General features: G+C 39.6%; 1 protein-coding gene across 1 annotated transcript in view; it reads left to right on the top strand.

Annotated features, from left to right (window-relative positions):
* Positions 1-19,735, top strand: part of SND1 (staphylococcal nuclease and tudor domain containing 1) — a 219,741-nt gene that overhangs the window by 89,335 nt on the left and 110,671 nt on the right. Inside the window, exons 15-16 of the mRNA XM_078859092.1 lie at positions 11,018-11,159; positions 17,823-17,932. Of these exons, the coding sequence (XP_078715218.1) occupies positions 11,018-11,159; positions 17,823-17,932 (252 nt within the window). The remainder of the gene's footprint in view (positions 1-11,017; positions 11,160-17,822; positions 17,933-19,735) is intronic.

Genomic DNA, 19,735 nt, shown 5'->3' with positions numbered 1-19,735 from the left:
TAATTCTTTTTAGGATTTAATATATTTTTTTATCTGCCCTCAAGTAATGTTGAGTGGTAACCAGATGTAAAACAAAAGCGTTTTAAAAAATGTAAATACGGATATAATTTGTTTATGACCAATTGAGTAATCAAGTTTATTGTTTTTGAGATAATCCAATGGAACTACATCTTGATTTTTTCCTCTATACATTTATTTCTAAAAGTTGGCCTAATTTAAGTTGCCTTATGAGCAGATGTCCTTACACTGATTAAACTGCAGTGGGCAGAGGCTGAGAGAAGGTAATTGCTTTTCCATACGGAGGAGATTTCTTTGCCCAAATAAATTATAATTTCAATGGAGCCACTGGCCCCCAGAATAAGGTTGTATGAACCAGGGGCAGATAGATCAAAGCGGCAGGGGGGAAAAAGGAAGATCCAAACCTGGAAAAAAAAACATTTTTTTATTTGTTTGCACTAAGATATTTTTAAATATATATTTGAACTCCACAAATAGACACCGAAAATATTGATTAATGGTCTAGAATGTCTTCTAAACATCATTGTTCACCTATAAACAACCGGGGAAGATGCAATACAATACTGCGTATTGGATGATTTTTTTCTTCTAACATTACGCATTTCTTCATCTTGTGCCAGAAGGAGGGGGAGGGGGCTGGGCGAACTTGATATGTTATGCACATTTGTTACAATGCATGAGTGATTTCGACCACTAAAATATGGGTATGTTTTCAGTAACTTTGTGGTATTCTTAATATTCTATGTTTTTTTCCTTCATGATGGCTTGTCATTTATCAGGTTATGTCTCTGTAATTAATGAATGCTTTATTCGGGGGAGTCGAGCATAATATGTTTAGGAAGCTTTGTGTTAAGGTACACGCAGTGCACTGTAATCAATTTGGCAGTGACTTAAATGCATGTGTGGGGAATGCGCACACACAGTGTTGTGTAATGGATTTCAGATATTCGGAGGTTGCTGTGTCGTGGCAGGGGTCTGCCATGGTGTATTGTGGTCCGATTAAAATGCTCACGGTGATCACAGTATGTCAGCATACATGTGCCTTTGCTTATCATAATCGGCCATGCTCTGTCCACTGCTTGATGAAGGCCTTCCCCAAACTATCGCCATCTCTCATAATTCCGCGATTATTGCATCGCAGAATTTTTATAATCGGTCCAGCGCCTTCGCACGGGCTTATTTTTCCATCGCTGCATCACCATGGTGGGCATCCTTTTTTAAATCCTTTATATTAAGTTTGCCTGCTTGCTTAGGACCGTGCAAATCTTTCGGTCGTTTTTTAACCCACTTCCCGTGATCCAATCAAGCTGACATTTTCCACACAGACTCGTTGTGCGTGACAATTAATGTTCGTGAAATTTTTTTCTCCAAAATTTTACACTTTTTAGGACAAAAATATTATATTTAATTACCAATTGCTTAATGCTGCCATGCAATCATTTGACCCATAGGTGGCAGCCATCTCAAGCCAGAGGACGAGATGACTCTAGCCGCCACACATATAAAGGATTTATAGTGAAAAACTTTGTTTTTACGGGTTATACTTGTTCATGCGTGTTCTCTCCTTTGGCTGCCACCTTGTGATTAGTCTTGACCACCAGTCACGGGTCCCCTCTAGCGATGTGTCTTGCCCAAGTCTACTCACATTCTTAAAAGTCAACGTGATGTCTCTTTACACACCTTTGAGCTGTCGTTCCATTTTCTTTGTCAGTTTTCTTGTTTCGGCTCCACATCATAGAATAATTAAAAGGCGCCTTTTGGCGTCATCTGGTCCAACACCATGTGAGACTAGGCTCTAAGGAAAGCTGTCTCGGGTGTGGACCAATCAATTTCAAGGACAATGCATACATTATCAGAGTTGTGTTTTTTGTTTGCTTTCCGACTGCAGGTATTGTGGTCAATGCAAACATGACTCCTTGTAAAAAAAAGGTGTCAGTTTTGTTGCCAGATAAAAGGGTAAAAAAACAATTATCATATTTTGCTACTGGCAAATGAGGTTCCAATGGTGAATGAAAACGTTCTTGCTGAGGCAAATTGTTTATTTGTTTTTTTATGATTCGGTTCAGTTTTGCAAATGTACTCTGACCTGCTCTTGTCTGCCTCTTTATTTGAAAATTTGATCATTGTCCACCTTCAACAATCTATTAAAAAAACTGCCTTTTCTACTGTAATGAAGAGTCGTGTATCGGGTTGGGTCCTCGCGGGTATCCACGGTGGTGAGATGTTAACTCCCTCGCCTGGTATATAGGAGGTCATGGGTTCGATCTCGACCCTTGACGCCTTCTGTATATTTGGAGGATGCATGTTCTCCCCGTAGTCGCATGGATTTTTCTCCGCATCTTCTGATTTTCCCTCCACATTTTATAAACATGCGTTTAGATAATTTGGCTGCTATAAACTTCCACACGATAAGCCACTTTGTTGAGCTATCATTTGTGGCCAGGTCGCTTCTGAAAAAGAGCTATATAGCTCAGTGTGCCTTGCCTGCTAAAATAAAAAAAATTGTTTAATGGTAGCTTAATAGTTTAATCTGCACAAAGCGAGTTGGAACCAAGCAATTTTCTCGACTTGTCGTTTGGGTGTGGGTCTGGTCATGACGCGAACAAGGATATGATGACCGTGTCCTGACCGCACCCGCGAACAGCAAGCAGTAAAAAAATTAACCCGTAAAAACAAAGTTTTTCACTATAAATCCTTTATATGCGTGTTCAATGGGCCACAACCCAGCCCACATTGGTCTTTGAAACGGGCGGCTAGAGTCCTCTCGTCCTCTGGCTTGAGATGGCTGCCACCTATGGGTCAGATTATTGCCTGCCACCATTAAGCAATTGGTAATTAAATATAATAATTTTTTTTTACCTAAAAAGTGTAAAGTTTTGGAAAAAAATTTTCACGAAAAGAAATTGTCACGCACAACGAGTCTGTGTGCAAAATGTCAGCTCGATTGGATCACGGCGGAAAGTGGGTTAAAAAACGACCGAAAGATTTGCACGGTCGTAAGCGCGCAAGCAAGCAAGTGAACTTAATATAAAGGATTTAAAACGTCATGGCTCCATGTTGCTCTGCTGGTACCACACCCGACCTAATGCAGGACTCTACTCTCATGCACTTCACCTTGGGTCCCTCAGAGAGAGATCTTCAATTGTTTTTCTCATCCTGAGCCTCACTTTGCAGCCTTCTTTGTTGAGTTATTCTGTCATATGCTGAAAGTTTTTTTCCCATCAGTTATTATGGTTGTCATCAGCAAATCTTAGATGGTTATATTTTTTCCATTTCATATTTATACCTTGGGTTCTCCAATACATTTTCTTTCAAGCATCTTTCAGTGCCACTTATATGCTTACGTGCAACAATAAAAGGTCAAAGTTATTTTCTGCTCAAACGAGCACTGAGGTGGTGCTCCTCCCCTGCTAACAGCCCGAAGCGAGTGCGTGGCAATTCCACATGTCTGTGACAGGAGCTTGTCCATGCATACGGCTACCGCTGGTGACTTCCCACAAATGGTTATCCTACCTGTCAACCCAGAGGGATGATGGGCTGCATCATCCCCCGGCCAGGATTTGAACTCGTCAGTTGCTTGCGAGCCGCTCGCTCTACCGCTAATGCATTGTGGGTCGTCGTTGAAAAAGAACTGCTAAGCTCAACGTGAGCCGTAACCAAAATAAACTGACAGCCCGACTGACTGATATGGACTGTATTTAATGTTTTGCTACTTCAGCTATTGCCATAAATTATAAACTGGTAAATTAAGTCTCCTTTTATCCGTGAGTTTATTCACCAGGGGGATGCTCTTTGCTCCTGGGTAATGCATTGCAACGGATGATTTTGCTTCAGGGGAAATACCACCTTTACATATTTCTCACCATGAGCAGGGCTTGTGCGGCAGGTCTTGAAATCAAGCTTTGTCATCTATATTTAGCTATTACATATCGTGAGTGAGTGTACCGTGTCCGTGAGGGAGAGTGTATGATTGTGCAATGTGAATGAATGCATGTTGCGTGTGCTGCGTGTGTATATTGTGTGCGAGTGCATTACGTGTAAGTGCAATGTTGGAGTATTTTCATGGTTGTGATTTGTAAGGTGCTTTGAGAAGCCACAGTATTTAAGAGCCCAATAAATGCAAATCTGTACGCTCATGTGGCAGTCTCATACACTCATTACCTTTTTGCAAAGGAGTCCTCAGTGACTGTTTACACGAGGGAAATCATTTTTTTATTGATATTGAACTCCAGCACAGAATATTTTCGCTCCTATGAATTAGGCTAGGCTGAAGGGTCTTTAAAGCCTTTAAAGTCAATATTAGTTTTGCCGGTGCACTTTGGTAACTTTTATAGTGATCGCCAAAGCTTAGTTTGGTATTTAACGGTTGTCTTTATCCTAAACTGTCTCAGTAAAGTGTGCCTACCACTGGTCTGACCAAAGTTGTTAATTTTTTGTAAAATTATTTTTGTGGTATTTGCTTTCTTTGGGGATTGAGGATATGGGTGTGGAGGTGGCATATGCTGCAAATTATAATCCATAAAATGTTTGCATGCTTTTTATATTAATATTCAGCACGCTCAGTAGCCAAAGCACAGAAATAAAGTTTGAAGACAATGAAGAAAAGGAATAAATCCCGGAATTCCTTGATGTGTTTACACATGAAACACTTAACTTGCCTTGGGATGCATGCTAGATGGAGATAATGATGTTGATGGCAATGATGGATCCATTACATTAGACCATATGGTGAAACCGGCGTGCAGGCATTTTTTATGTATGTTTTTTTTGCACGCATTTCGAGGATGTTTGTGAATTAAAGGTTACGGAAGCGAAAACTAGATATATGTAGAAGTATCGTGCTACGAAATATTAATTAAGAAGATTTTTGGCAGGCCTTTTGTGGAGTTGTGGTGTGCAGAAGATGAAATGTGTCGAAGGAAAGGAGTATTAATTTTTGTTGAGGGATGATTGACAGAGTATTTCTGTACGCCTTTCTCTCCACACAGCATGTTCTAAGCGCAGGTGCTCTACGGTGCATGTTATGAATCTAATGACTTGTGGCTAACAGCGTTGTTGAAATTCAGAATTTTCGAAAATTCTCTAAATCAGCAATTTAACAGAAATTTGCATCAATTAATAATAATGAAAAAATAAATCCTAAAATGGAAATAAGGCACGACGTTTGACAATTTTGTTTTCGCTTTGTATTTATAATTTGTTTACCTATACTGTCCTGTGACATTTGCCAAAATGCCATTATATGAATTGACACACACAAAAGTTGCTCCAGGATTTCTATACACTTTTTCGAGTTGAGACGGGGGCGGCGGGGGGGGGTGTGTTTTTATCCCATAATGCAGTGCTTCTCAACCTCACTCATTCCACGTCACACGTTTGAGCTGGCTTCAAGTTAGCGGCACGTCGTTTGCCCAACTGCTCGCGCACGACCGAGGGGGGGCTAAGAGGACCCGGGGGGGTGGGATGAGGGATGACGGCCACATGCCGTACTGTGTCCCGACCAATGGAGAGCAGAGGGTGGGATGTGATGAGTGAGGGCCGGATGGGCACACGTGGGGTTTTGCTGGAGCGGCCACATCGGTTTTCTTAGCACTGCTGCAGTGTACAGCTTTGGGATTGAATTTGACCATTGGGTTGCCACCGCCCCTGCCTCTTTACAATTAAAGAAATGTGTCGTCGCCTGCCAAAGATAACAATTTCTGTAACCAGTTTAGTCTACTCTGCTCAAGAAAAAATATATAAGTTTTAAATCGAGACGTGGGAAGAAATATCTCGTCATTGGCAACGTGAAAATGTACTTTTTAATGCGGATTTTTTTTTCTCCCCTCGGCATCGCATTTGAAACTGTTGGGCAAGTTTAGTTAAATGCCTCTGCCCACCCAGAAAGTGTGGGTACTCGTGCGTCTTCCCAGATAATTGGCCAGAATGGAGGAGTAGGCCGAAAACACCCTCTCCAGGTGGCTATCCAGAGCTTCCTATGTTGGAGACTTGTACATCAGCAGTGACTTGAAACAATAATTTAGAGGTTTGTTGCTATACCAGCCATAGAAGCGTGGACTCAACCCGATTTTACGTCGGTGACCGTCGACCCCCCAACAAAGATCCGTCATTTGCTTTTTAACTGTCACACATGTGTAGTACACTTTGACCCGTTGTAAAATAAGTAAAAAATACGGTTTGAGGTACGAGCACAGCGTGCCTGTGAAAAAAATCCTATTCGTGAACAACTATGGAAAGTGACAGTTACATCGTGCACAAAGATTGCAGCTGGGTATGGGTGGGCAGTTGATTGACATGGGCGGATATGTGAGGGTCAGATGTGCGACGTACTGTGTGCAGGGGGCACACGATTGGCGTGTTTCTCAACATACCTTAGTATGTTGGCAGTTTCTCCCCAGCTGTTGTAATGTCAATGAGAAGGAGGACAATGTCTATACCCAGCTGTGTCTGGTCTGTACAGGGAGGTTAATATTGAAATAACAACCTCTCCCTCTGTTCACTGATGTCGCTATGACAACACCCATGGCCGTGTACAATAATTATAGTTCTCCCTCTATGCAATATAACAATATGTGTACTCCCCAAACGTCAACCAATTTTGTGGTGGTATTACTCTCCGCAGTGTACTTTTGCTCAAATTAAACTGTCGAGTGATTCTTTTTTTTTGCAGACACCTAACTTTTTTAACGTGCACATTCACATTGATATTGCTCATAGGAAATTAGCAATCGGGCTTTCTAGACTGTGTAAGTACAAGACGTCCGCTGTATGAAGATGAATATATCCCCAAGTACACTGCCAAGTTGGAGAATTTCATTCAGCAAACAAAGTTGCTGTGATCATATTCTCCCGTACGGACCCGAGCAGCACTGGTGTTAAATTTGCAGCGACCCACAATCCCAAAGCAATCATTCTTGTTGCCGCATTTATCTTCCATTCTCATCCCTGGCCCAAAACGGATGTTTGATTTGACCGAGCCCTGTTTGATAGTTTTAAACTACTTCATATATATCATTGCTCTAGAAATAATTGCAAAGGGTGTGGACTCATTCTCATTCTTTGTCGTTTTGGCACATTTTTTATGTTCTTTTTTTTTGTCCCGGTTGCCAGAGTGAATGTTTGAGCATATTGGCAGTTCATATGCATGGTATGACGATATGTCAGGTCTAAAGGGCTGAGGGCACCTATCAAGAGACGGAGGCATTTGTCATGAAAAGGGCAAGGCCTTAATAAACTCATATGCTACTCACTTCAGCTCGATTCAAGAGCCTGAATAAGTAACCTGGTTTAATGCCATTTGTTAGCCCGAAAACTGCTTAATGTTTTATGTAAACTCCCATTTCTTGTGTTGCAAATGTTTGCTTATAAAACCACGTGTATGTTTTAGGTGTTAGCGTATCTTTTTAAACATTGAACTGAACTAATTCCACGTAAATTAACAGGTTCGGCATCCATTCAGACTTCTGTGTAAGCTTCGGCAATAAATATGTGGGGCGATATTGGCAAAAAGTAGAAGACAAATAAAAAAAGCAATTGATCTTCATACAGCTTAGGTAGCCTAATGGGATCGGCTTTAAACAATTACAAGCCGTAAGCTGCCTTGCCGGTTCGGGTGGTTGATTATCTCTTTGCCACTAGCTCGAGAAATGCTTTTGAAATGATTATCCAACATTAGGCCCTGACCTTTTCTTACATTCCTACCATGCCATGTAGCTATATAACGCTCAGACCATCAACACTTTAACCTTTTTTTTGGCAGGGGGTGCAGCAGTAATGGCAAATCAATTCTCTCTCCCTTCCTTATTGACAACTGCACTTTTGTTTTGCACACACAGAGCTGGCTTGTGTGTTATTATGTCGGTTATGTATTGAGCTAGTCATTGCACGAGCTTCACAACAAGTTATTTTCAAAACTCTTCCTTCCATTTGTGTTTGAAGAGTCGGTGACACGTAACAACATCTGTGTTATTAGTTTATTTTGCTCAGGAATTGTCTGAAATTGATGTTTGCGGCAAAAGTATTTTCCTTACTCTTTATTGATTTGCGACTTACGGTTACGCTATCGAGCTGTTAAGAGAAGGAACGGGCCATTTCAAAAATGCTTCTGTACAAATTTGCTATTGATGTGTCGCATTTAGCTATAGGGTGACATTAGAAGTGTGATATCATTTATGTACAATTTGTGGGATATTTTTTTATCCTTTCCGGCTGATTCCAAGTCATGAACTGGATGACTCAGATTTTGTACCACAATTGCCTGTCAACCTTGGGTTATTATCTCAGAATTTTTAATAGGGGCTGGTAGAAAAGGTTTACAAATACATTATCGGTGGTAGGTCACCCAGCGAGCACCTGATATTACAAACGACCTATTTAGTACCGCAAGACTACCCTGTCAAGACTGCTTCCGCGATTAAGCACGCATTGCAGGTTACATGACCGCTATTTAAAGAGAAGTGTCAATTCCTCAACAAAACTTTTGACTTTTTCATCAATTGCAAGCGGTCTCAGTTTAGACTTTTTTTTACGATGTCAAGTGAGGATTTTTTTTACTCATGTCATTATGAAGTTCTGGAAAGTTCGTCTGTATTGCACCTCAACATTATTCTGTCGTGGTGTCCATGTCATATTTGTCTTGCTAAGAGAATGAGGCTTGAGTTACCTGGCACTGTGTACACATCAGTACAAACACACTTTGCATAACATTTTAATTAAACAGTCTAGGTACATTGAACTTTTCTCCCACCGTCTGTAGCCGTCCTAATTGGAGGTGCGAGGGGGGAGGGACAACAGACAATGTCCACATTGTAATACGTAGATGTAAATTGTATTGATTATTGAGCTACCATGTGTAAAATATATATTTAGAAACCGTTTCAACTCTCTTCGATACCTTGTGGGCAAGTGTGAGTGGTTATAATAAACTGGCATATTTTGACAGTTGTAAATACTTTTGTGTATTAACAGCAATCACTCGGTTAGTAATTGTGACAGCTTATGATGACTGTTTAGTAAAACAATTGAACAAGCCAAAATATTTACAGGATTTTTTTTACTTAGTTATCATCGCTTAGTTTTGTCCTGTGTGCTGCATTGGTTGTTTTCAGCTAGCACTCCCAATCAGCAGACATTCACAGACCAGATGGCTATCCTGGTCCTGCCAATGTCCCCGCTGATGTTCATGGCTGACATCCCCCCCCCCATCGCTCGCTTGCTCTGCTCTTTCTCCATTCCTTACCCACACTTCTCTCTCCTCTCTCTCTCACTTGCTCTTGCAGTGCGATGTGTAACAGCAGCTGGTATGGCCGTGCATAGCAAGTGCTCAATTACAGTACTGCAGTGCATGTGCTAATTTAACTGCCAGATCTCATGGTTTTAAGTGTTTCTTTGCCGATTGAATTTTGTTCTAGTATTTTATAGTTGCTTGCATTATGCGACAAACTTAGCGGGAGGTGGAGCCGTTTGTTTATTGGTGGTTGCTGTGATGGGCAAAATACGGTGGAAAGTGGCCAAAATAAAGAAAGGGGTAATCAACACAGGTGAGGCGATTAAAACAAAAACGTGCCAATAGTTTTTTTCTTTTTTGGAAATAGTGCTGTTGTATGGAATTGTCATGGTGTCAAGATGTTCTTCCTTCTATATTGATTAGATTTGCAGAGAAAGCTACGTGTAATTTCCGTTGGGATAAAGTGTGAATACTCTCCCACCTCTGCTAAGACATCTGTCCAGCCAAATACCCTCTATCGGAGCTCCTTCTAGTGGAAGCCAGCAGTGAAACGAGCAAGTAATTGCAGGGCCGCATCCCCTTTACCTTTTTAATCTGAAATTAAATTCATCCTGGAAAATGGTGCACATTTCACATTAATCTAAATTCACACGCGTAATATGCAAAAAAAATTACACACACACACATTTTATGCACGCCCACGCATCGCCTATTTTTACAGCGAAACAATAAAGAATGGTCGAAGAAAGAAAAGGGTAGTCGTGGGAAGTGATGGGTAGAGGTGGGGGGATGGGGGAACAGATGAGGGAGGTGTTAAAGGTTGAGAGGAGTTGAGGGACTGCAAACGCACATACTGCAGGAGAAACGGAATTGAGGAATAATGCTCTCACGTTCCAGCTGCAATTCTTTTTTCCCCTCCCTTGTGCAGTGGCTTCCCATTGTGTTTTTCATATCACGTATTGAATGCTTTCCAGTGTTGTCCTTGCTCTGTGGCATATCCCTGGAGCACTGTAAGTGTATTCGATGTGGTCTGGAAACTTATCAATACTGGCTTGAATGTGTACAAAACACATTGAGCTCTCGGCTAATATTTTGTAAACGTGAGCACTAATCCAGGAGGTTAATCTTCGCTTAACAGAAAAGTCAAGTTCCCTTGGTCATGTAATATGCACATTGACCCCTTTTGGTAAAATGCTTGGTATCTACAATATGTACATATATAAAAAATATATATAGTAATATTAAATCATGGTTATTTTTGCAATGAGTTAAATTTCCCTTTGGTAAAGTAAAAACATGGAACACAACAATAGAATGACACTTACAAAAGCATGTTAAGTTGCACACTAGGAATTCAAACCAATGCCAATGGGAATTGACTTAAGAAAAGTGCCCTTGTGTACGGCACCTAGCTAGGAGGGATGATGACTGATGGATGAGACTGGTGATGGTATTTGCAAAAGGAGGGAAAATATCTGAGGGAGTGAAACTTTTTAGAGATGGAGCAATGAGATCATCCCATGAGCAGAAGTGAGATAGAAGGTAAAATTGTAAGAACCGTGGGCAAGCTATGTGGAAAAGGCCTTAATCCATCTGTCGGTAAACCACGGCCGATATACAGTCACGGAAAGTGGTTCATTTGGTTGAAATTTTGGATGGACTGTTTTTCTTTCTCCGCATCGCACGAGCTCCGCATTAAACGTGTGTGTGTGTGAAATGCGTAATGCCGTAAGTAAGTAAATCAGCACATGTTTTTCGTCTTCTCAATCACAGGACGTTCAAAAAGCCAAGCAGTTTCTGCCATTCCTTCAGCGAGCTGGCCGGAGCGAGGCTATCGTGGAGCACGTCTTCAGTGGATCGCGCATCAAGCTTTTCCTGCCCAAAGAAACCTGCCTCATCACATTCCTGTTGGCTGGTAAGCCCCCCCTTTCCCTGCTTACAGGTAGTAATGGGGGTCCAGTTTCCTCCTTGTGGTTACCCTTGCAAGTACGTTTTAGTTGACAGTATGGTACTGAATTTTTACTTCATGAAATCCCCTTATTATATTGAATTCAATTTCGATTTAAAGCTTTCGTGACTGCAGGGATTCATCTTCTTGGTTCTTTCGGTACAGTCACGTACCGAAAGAACCAAGAAGATATTGAATTCACTTAAAATAGTTACTCATTTGTCCATAGTATTTAATTGTAAATGTCATCCAGAGCTGAACATTTGTGGTTGACTGGATTTATAGAGGTTGCTGATGTGAACTTTAGTTTGTGCGTATGTGTGAATAATATGTTTGCATTGCATGAGGTCATATTACAGTGAAAGCATGGGTAACATAAGCCCATGCGAGTTTTAATTGTACATGAAAGAAATTTCAGGAAATCAAAGATATGTGGCTATTGCTTCTATGGTTATTGTCTAAGGACTAGGTTGCTTGCAGTTAGCAAGCAATGAAATATAACACGTTTATTTGTTGTAATAAAACATGCTCTTTTATTTGGTATATTGTTCAATTCAATTTTTACTAATTCATTATCCTCAGCCATGATCATTTCACAGCTGGATGAAGGTCTCAAGCTGACACTTTCTCAGGGCTCCTGCCATGTCTTATCTTATCTTATATTTACAGAGCGCCTGAGCTCAAGGCTATTTACATAGTTTGCAAGTCGTAACAATCCATCTAGGACCTCTGCACATGAGTTGATTTCATGGCTCCATCTCATTGGTGGCCTTATTGGTGCGCCGTGATGGCGAGACGTTAATTACCTTGCCTGGTATGCAGGAGGTTATGGGTTTAATCCCAACCCTGAAGTCTTTATATTTGGAGTTTGCATGTTCATCTCCCCGTGGATTTCCCCCCGTATCCTCTGGGTTTTTCTCTTCACATTTAGAAACATGCGTTTAGAGTATTTGGCTGCTATACATTTCCACGTGATAAGCCACTTTGCTGAGCTATCATTTGTGGCCAGGTCGCTTCTGAAAAAGAGCTGCATAGCTCAGTGGGCCCTACTTGGTAAAATAAAAAGTTTCGTTTTTAGTGACTCAGGTGTATTCTCCTCTGGATGCCATTGACATTACTCTAGACCATTCACCATTATCTTTTCGAGTGACGGGCCTGGTCCAATCCCATTTAGTGTTTTTTTACAGTCAATAGTGTTTTGATTTAAAGCTTTCGTGACTGCAGGGATTCATATTCTTGGTTCTTGCGGTAAAGTCACGTAGAAGGGAAACGTCGTGAGAACTTTTGTTGTTTTATATTTATATTATTTTATTATTTCCCTTCTACGTGACTTTACCGAAAGAACCAATAATATATAGTCAATATTGTGTCTAAATCTTTTAAGTTCTCTGATCCGTGTTTTTATATCTCTCTCTCAATGTAATTTCAAGTTATTTGCGTACTTTTCAGCTTTTGTTTATTTTTTGCCAATGTTTCCGTGTTTTTTTCCAGTTTCTCCTTGTGGCATTTCCACCAGTTTCTAACGAAACTGTACGTGAATGTTGTTTTTGCTCATTTATGTTGAGCCCAACTTTGTAGCTTTCTCTATTAATTTCTTGTCACGTTTTCTTAAGTTGATGCCGGAATGCTATCATGACCGTGTCATCAGAAAAATCTAAGTTGCATAAGTATTTACTCCATTTATATGTATGCCTTTGTTTCTCCAAACCAATGTTTGGAAATATATTCTCATTTAGCCACTGATTAATGTTGGAGAAAGCGTGTCACTCTTCTTGACTAAAATGTTTATAGTATTTTGGTACTTTCGTGTAGCAGTTTTTTTAAATATAAATGGTTCGCTTAGACCAGGGGTCGGCAACCTACGGCTCCGGAGCCGCATGCGGCTCTTTACGGACTGCTTCTTGACGATATGTACGTATGTACAGTATGTACTCAGATGCATTGCGGCTCTTGAAATACTGAATTTTGTACCGAATTGGAAAGAAATGGCTCTTCTTGTTATTTTGGTTGCCGACCCCTGGCTTAGACGTACAATATTGTCATCATCAAATTATATTTCGATCATCCTTTTATTTAAAACAAATGGGTAATGAAGCTTACTTTGAAAATGATGCACCATTTATTGCACGAATATACATTGTTGACGAATAACATTGCGAAGAGTGGTTGGTCAATGCCACCCCCAACTATTCAAGCAAAGCAGGTTTAGGGAAGGTTTCTCTGCAACCATATTTTCCCATTAATCAGATTCTTAAATAGACTTGCCATTGTGCCTAGTCGTTGACTCGGCAGAAATTCATGCAGTCATCCAAGCTGTCAAAAAAACAAACGACAAAATGTTTGTAAAAAAGAATATAACCATAAATTGCATATCATTGTTAGAGCTCTTAACGATGCATTAATTAATCGATTGTTGCAGATGTTGCGCTACTATTGTGTTTTTGTATTGTTTGTTGTATCGTTATAATCTGCTCCTTCTGGACATCTGTGAAAAATAGCTTTGTAGCTCATCGGATTCCTCCAGCATAAATTGAAACAAAAATCTCCATTTTACACGCATGGAATCGTGTGTTTCGGATAATATGTTTTCTTTCAAGTGTATATTTGTCGTTTTTAAACGGTTGCAGTGATTCATGTATATACTCACCACGAAGTTCAAAATAGAATAGATTTGTTCAAATCTAATTGCGACTGATTCGCACCAATCCCTTGAATCACCAAGGAGAGCATGGAGGAGTGTGGGGGACGGTGGTGAATCATGGCACCTCTAATTATCATAGATCCAACCGCGGTTTAGTGACCTGGAGTTTTTTGTTGTTTGGTCATTAAGAGCTATCTCAGGCAGTGCTGACGATTCGCCACTGACTCCTTAGTCGTTGCTTTATTTTAATATCCAATTATAATGTATTCGTGCTCCAATGAGCACTGAGGGGAAATATAATCTCGCAGCGGCGCTTGTTTTTTGTTCCCGAACCCATATTTTGGTCGCGACACGAGAGTGTTTAGAATTCAGAATTATCTTTTGGAGACACGTGGTACCTTTTTGAGGTTTCCTTTCAAGCATCATCGTTGGAAACTTTCACAAACATCAGAGCTGCATTCAATGTATCCTGTTAGTACATACACATGGTAGCTTTGTTCTCGTTGCTATGGCATCTTCAAGTGCTTTGGGAACAATGTTGTGTTTTTGAATATTGTCAGTCGAAGCGCTATTCCAACACGGGAAGGCTTCCTGCTTTATTTCTTTATCTTCACACTTTTTTTTTTGTCAACTGTCAAAAGGCTTGTTCACATGAGCAGCTCTTGGCCCTTGGATGGGTGTTGCTTGTGTTGTATATCTGTGCTGTTCTGGCACAAGACATAAAATATCAACAGTTTTTATCTATCTGTCACATTAGTGTCCTCTTCTTGTTGCCTTTTGTAACTGTCACATGTTTTTTTTTTACACGTGTATATTTATCAGCTTTCTTTTTATTACACTGTTGTACTGTTTGTGACATTTATCTAAATCCATGGTGTGTCTTATACATATGAAGTCCACATTTGGGGGAACAGTGATCAATTTTTTTTTGGCTTAAAGTTCTTTCCTATTCATCTTCTTGGTTCTTTCGGTAAAGTCACATAGAATGGAAATAATAAAATAATAAAACTATAAAACAAGAAAAAATTCTCACGACGTTTCGACCGCAACACAAGAAATCATCATCAGGTGTGAAATCCACAGCAAGAAAATTTTCTTGTTTTATATATTTTTTATTTTATTATTTCTCTTCTGCGTGACTTTACCGAAAGAACCAAGAATATGAATCCCTGCAGTCACGAAACCTTTAAATCAAAAGGTATATTTATTGTTGAATATTATGTGCTGGAGGCAGAAAAGAATATGTTTTAAGCTCAATATATGGCATCTGTATTTTGAAATTGAATTGTTTATATACCCGGTATATTTGATGTTGATAAAATTAAAATTTTAATGCCTGAAGCTTTTTAAGCTTTTGCCATAAAAGAAGATACCTATAGAACTCTGAACCAGATATCAGTAACTTTTTTGATTGGTCTGGGCCTTTCCAGATAATTTGAGAATTCGAAGAATAAAAGTAGCAAAATTAACAAACGAACATAATCCCATCCCATTGGCCACACTGGCTTCTGGGAGTGCATTCTATCAACAGCATTGGTTTAAAACGAGCAAAACTCTGCACCGGTTTTAATATTCAGCATCTCATCAGCAGTCAAGCTCACTTAAACCTGTGACTGGTCACCTGTCCAATGTTTATAGGCAAGGACTTTGTTTCTTATGATATGGGCCTTAGTTCGACACTAAACTATATGATACATAACATAATCATAATATTGGTCGTGAAAGCCTACGTGTTAAATAATCATAAGTGTCATTGTGGAGAATATAAGTAACAAGATAAACAAGCAGACGGATCACCTCTTTCCCAATTGTAATTGGCACATTCCTAAATGTACTATTGAAAGAACACGACTCTCAAACATGAACAGAATTATACATCGCACCTGACAGCTGAGGCCATTTTGCTTATTTAAATCGTATCTGCAGCATTAGCTGTTTTAGTAAAAAAAAATATTGTTAGTTATTGAAATTGTTCCTGCAGTGTTTAATTGCAATGAATACTATGCATTCATTATTTCATTCATATACCGCTGACTCAAAACTAATTGGTATGTGTGTTTAGATCTGAGGTTAGTCTGTAATAATATTTTCGTGAATAAAACACGTTGTTTGGTAGTTCTGCAGTTAATGGGCTTGCCAATGGGATAGTACATTTCAAGATTTTCCATTAAGTCCCATATTCAGTCATTATTACCACATGTTTAATCCAATGTCTTGCACTATATGTGGTGTAAATACTAATGACCCAATGACACACATTTCAACGTTAGACCATTTTTTACAGGTAGGAACAACAGGTTCCACACTGCACACCAGGGATTATGTGTCTGTCTGTCGTGCAAATTTTTTTGTCGTGCACGAATGCGTTGTCCAACCAAGTTCCTACCTGCCCACTCCGAAGGGACCTGTTGCCTTTATCATGACAATTGCTTTTGTCTGAAGATGGCTTGCATTGGCTTATTTGTAAATAAATTCTTCCCTTGAGGGCTAAACACGTCTGTAAATAACGTACATGTATTCTTGGGGATATCACTAATGTTCCATAGAAATAGTTTTTTTTACGTGGTCTTTTTTTTTTTTGCACAATAATGAGTGGTGTCAAAGCACTTGAAAGCAAGTCCCACATGTATCATGCAATTCTTTTTGAGTGGCTCCATCCGATATTGGTGGCACTGAGACGTGAATGGATGAATTGGAGGTTTTCACTGATGTGTGCCCCAAAGAGAAGTCTATTTCACTATATTTTAATGGATGGATGCTCACAGTCCTTCAGTAATCATTTCATTTGTCGAAAAATTGCCTTGCAAGCAATCAATTTTTATTGAAGTGGATGTTTTAGAAGCCTGAGGTGTATGGCACAATTGTCCTCTGCATAGCACAGTTGGTCCACGGATTAGCCATGGATATCATTCAGGGAAATAGCTAAATAAGACAAGTTTCTTCTTTAATGGAATGGTTATGATCTGGCAGTGAAGCCAGAATTATAAAATGTATTTCCCGTTTATTTTCAGAAATGTTGCTGCTATTTTTACCATTGTTTGTATGAAATTCTTTGCACAATTAAATATGCTTTAACTTAATAGGAGAAATAACATTTAAAGTTTCATATTGTAAAAAAAGAATATATTGCAGCTGGACATTTATCCTAATTCATGAAATATATTCCCTGATAATTCGAATATGACTAACAGTGAGGCTGTTTCAAAGGATGTGGCTTGAAGCTTGATCGATCCTGCCAAGTATATGAATTGAACAATGATGGTAATTTTTCATAAAGTCCTTGATTAAGAGAAACGTCATGGAAGAGCCTAATTCGTAACCAAATAAGTAAATTAACTTAACGGCATATGAATTTTTGCAAATTAAATAAAAAAAAAGTTTACATATTAAATAATTAACTGTCCCATTCATTGTAATTATTTTCCAGAACATAAAATACTGACATCATTACAGTTTGATAATGGTAAAACTGTGAGTCTCAATCAAATTTGACAATAATTTTTTTTTAGACTTTCATTTCTAAAATGTCATAATTTATCAGTTACAAGTTTAGCATTTTTTCCTCTCTCCAGCTGTGAATGCTACATTAACATGCTTAATTGGTTTAGTGTTATATTAGTCATTCTTGTTGGCTTAACTGAATATATTGTGTTTTAAGCTCGAAATATTTAGAGATTAACAGTGAAATTTGATAAATTAAATTCACTACTTTACAACATTTGTAATCATAACTATGAATTGCTTCTTATAAAATAAGCTTTTTTATGTTGATCCATAATGGATTGAGAGATAATCGGTTATTTATATATTATGAACTTTCCAATTTTATTTTTGTATCTCGCTGTCACATGGCAACTTCAGAGTGTCTGTTGGGTGATACGTGTGCTGTTTATTTCCGAGCTTTTTGTCTTGCTGGCTGTCTTTACAACAACAACAGTGTTCGCTGCTTGTGATATTGGCCAACAATGCCCCGCTTGTTTTTTGTTTAGGCATTGAGTGTCCACGCATGGCTCGGAACGGCCCAGGGGGAGCCCAGGAGAGTGAGCCCTACAGCAATGAGGCCATGCTGTTCACCAAGGAGATGGTCCTTCACAGAGAGGCAAGTCATTTCTCGCGCTGCAGGAAGCCTCGCGTTGAGCTTTGCCTGCTTTGATTTGTGTTTGGAACGCATCTCGCTGCCTCCAGTGCACACCGTGCTCTTGCGCAAGTGACCGTGTTGGGCACACACGGTGGAAGGCGTTGTGTAAAGTTTCTGCGGGGGTAAAAATACGCATGACATTAAAGGGGGCGATAAAATTTGAAAGCATTAAGTCATTGCCATTACCCACAGTTGTCATGTGTGACAAGCATTGAATTATTTAATCCGCAGTTGTGTGAACCCAGTTCCTCTGTATGTGGATGACATGAAGCACTGTGGGTAACACATTACCTTGCACGTTTAATGGAAAACCTCTATTATCAAGATATATCGAAGGGGTTAAACAACATATTTTAAATTCCACTGACAAAGGTTATTAAACAAGAATTCCTTAATGCACACACAAGGTGAGTGTGTCCTTCCTGCAGGGAAGATTATACAATGGCATTTTGTACATGTACATTTTCATTAAATAATGAAATGCATATCAATGAAATATATAGTGACTATGGTAATTGGACATTTTGGATGGAATTGAAAAAGCTGGGGATATTTTCACGAAACCTATTTGTTTAATGTTAATGAACATTATACTAAATTGCAACAGTTATCTTTGCATTATGAAGCGAAAGTAATTGAATTGCATTGAACATTCCTAGTACTTTATTTTACTATAATCTTCAAAGCAGCAGCCGTCTGAATCTCGAGAGGCTGCAGGAAATGGTAAGTACACACAGATGTCACCGGAATATCTTGGTGATGGATAAGTTTGGTAGGTGCCACCTCTGGGTTTCATGGACGCTGCTGTGCACGATAACCCCTCGTGCCATCTCGAAATGCAATCCCTGCAGGATTATGATTTTGCTATCGCCGTTCCTTTGTGACATCTGTGCTTCATTTTGCTGTTTGGAAACCCGCGGGAGTATTCCCTTTTGTTGAGCACTTCTGCAGTCCTTTGTACCACCACCTGCAACAAAACCTTCTAATAAGTTGGAAATTCAATTGTATTCATCTTAAGGGTACAAACATATGTTGGAATTCGTATGGCAACGGTTCATCTCCAAAAAGGTCACCGACACTGCCGTATGATGGACCCATCGCTGTTGACAACATTGACTAACAAGCACGAGTATTGATCAAACTGTGGCTGCCCCCTATATGGTGCTAATTAGAAGCAACGAGTGAATTATTCCTATGAATTCCTGAGGCTATTGTCAGTAAATTAGTCGCTTGATTTCTGGATGCTCTGGTGACTTGTGCCCTTGAAGGCTACCAATGCTCCCCAGGCTCACGTACATCAGTTCCTGAGATGGGGGTCCTGAGGCTGCAGCCTCGAGCATCTCTGACAGTGAGAAACGGGGTCATTGTTATGGCCGTTTCATGTGCTGTGACGCGCTTGTAATTTGATGCCTATGTATGCATCCCTGCTAGGAAGGTTATTTCCCCCGAACACCTCAACCCACATACGAATTAGGTGCAACTCTTAACAATCTGCAGTCCCCTCTAAGGCTCGCCAACCAAAAACAAAATGCCACAAATTATTTAAAATATGAAAGAAATATTCATATTATTTTACCTCCTTTTTCAATAAAAAAAACAAGAGACTACCATGTTTTACGTATATATTACAGTGTATAAGCTGGATAGCATTTGCATCAACTTCAGAATTGTCACAGAAGGTATTTCACATTGAATGTGGAATATATATATAATTTAGTCCTGTAACCGTGCATTGACTCTGAAGCAGAGTGCAGTGTTTCACAG

The sequence above is a fragment of the Lampetra fluviatilis genome, chromosome 8 (genome assembly GCF_964198595.1).
Source record: "Lampetra fluviatilis chromosome 8, kcLamFluv1.1, whole genome shotgun sequence".
Taxonomy (NCBI): Eukaryota; Metazoa; Chordata; class Hyperoartia; order Petromyzontiformes; family Petromyzontidae; genus Lampetra; species Lampetra fluviatilis.
Note: the sequence above shows the minus strand (reverse complement) of the source record. Positions and strands in the feature narration are given on the sequence as shown.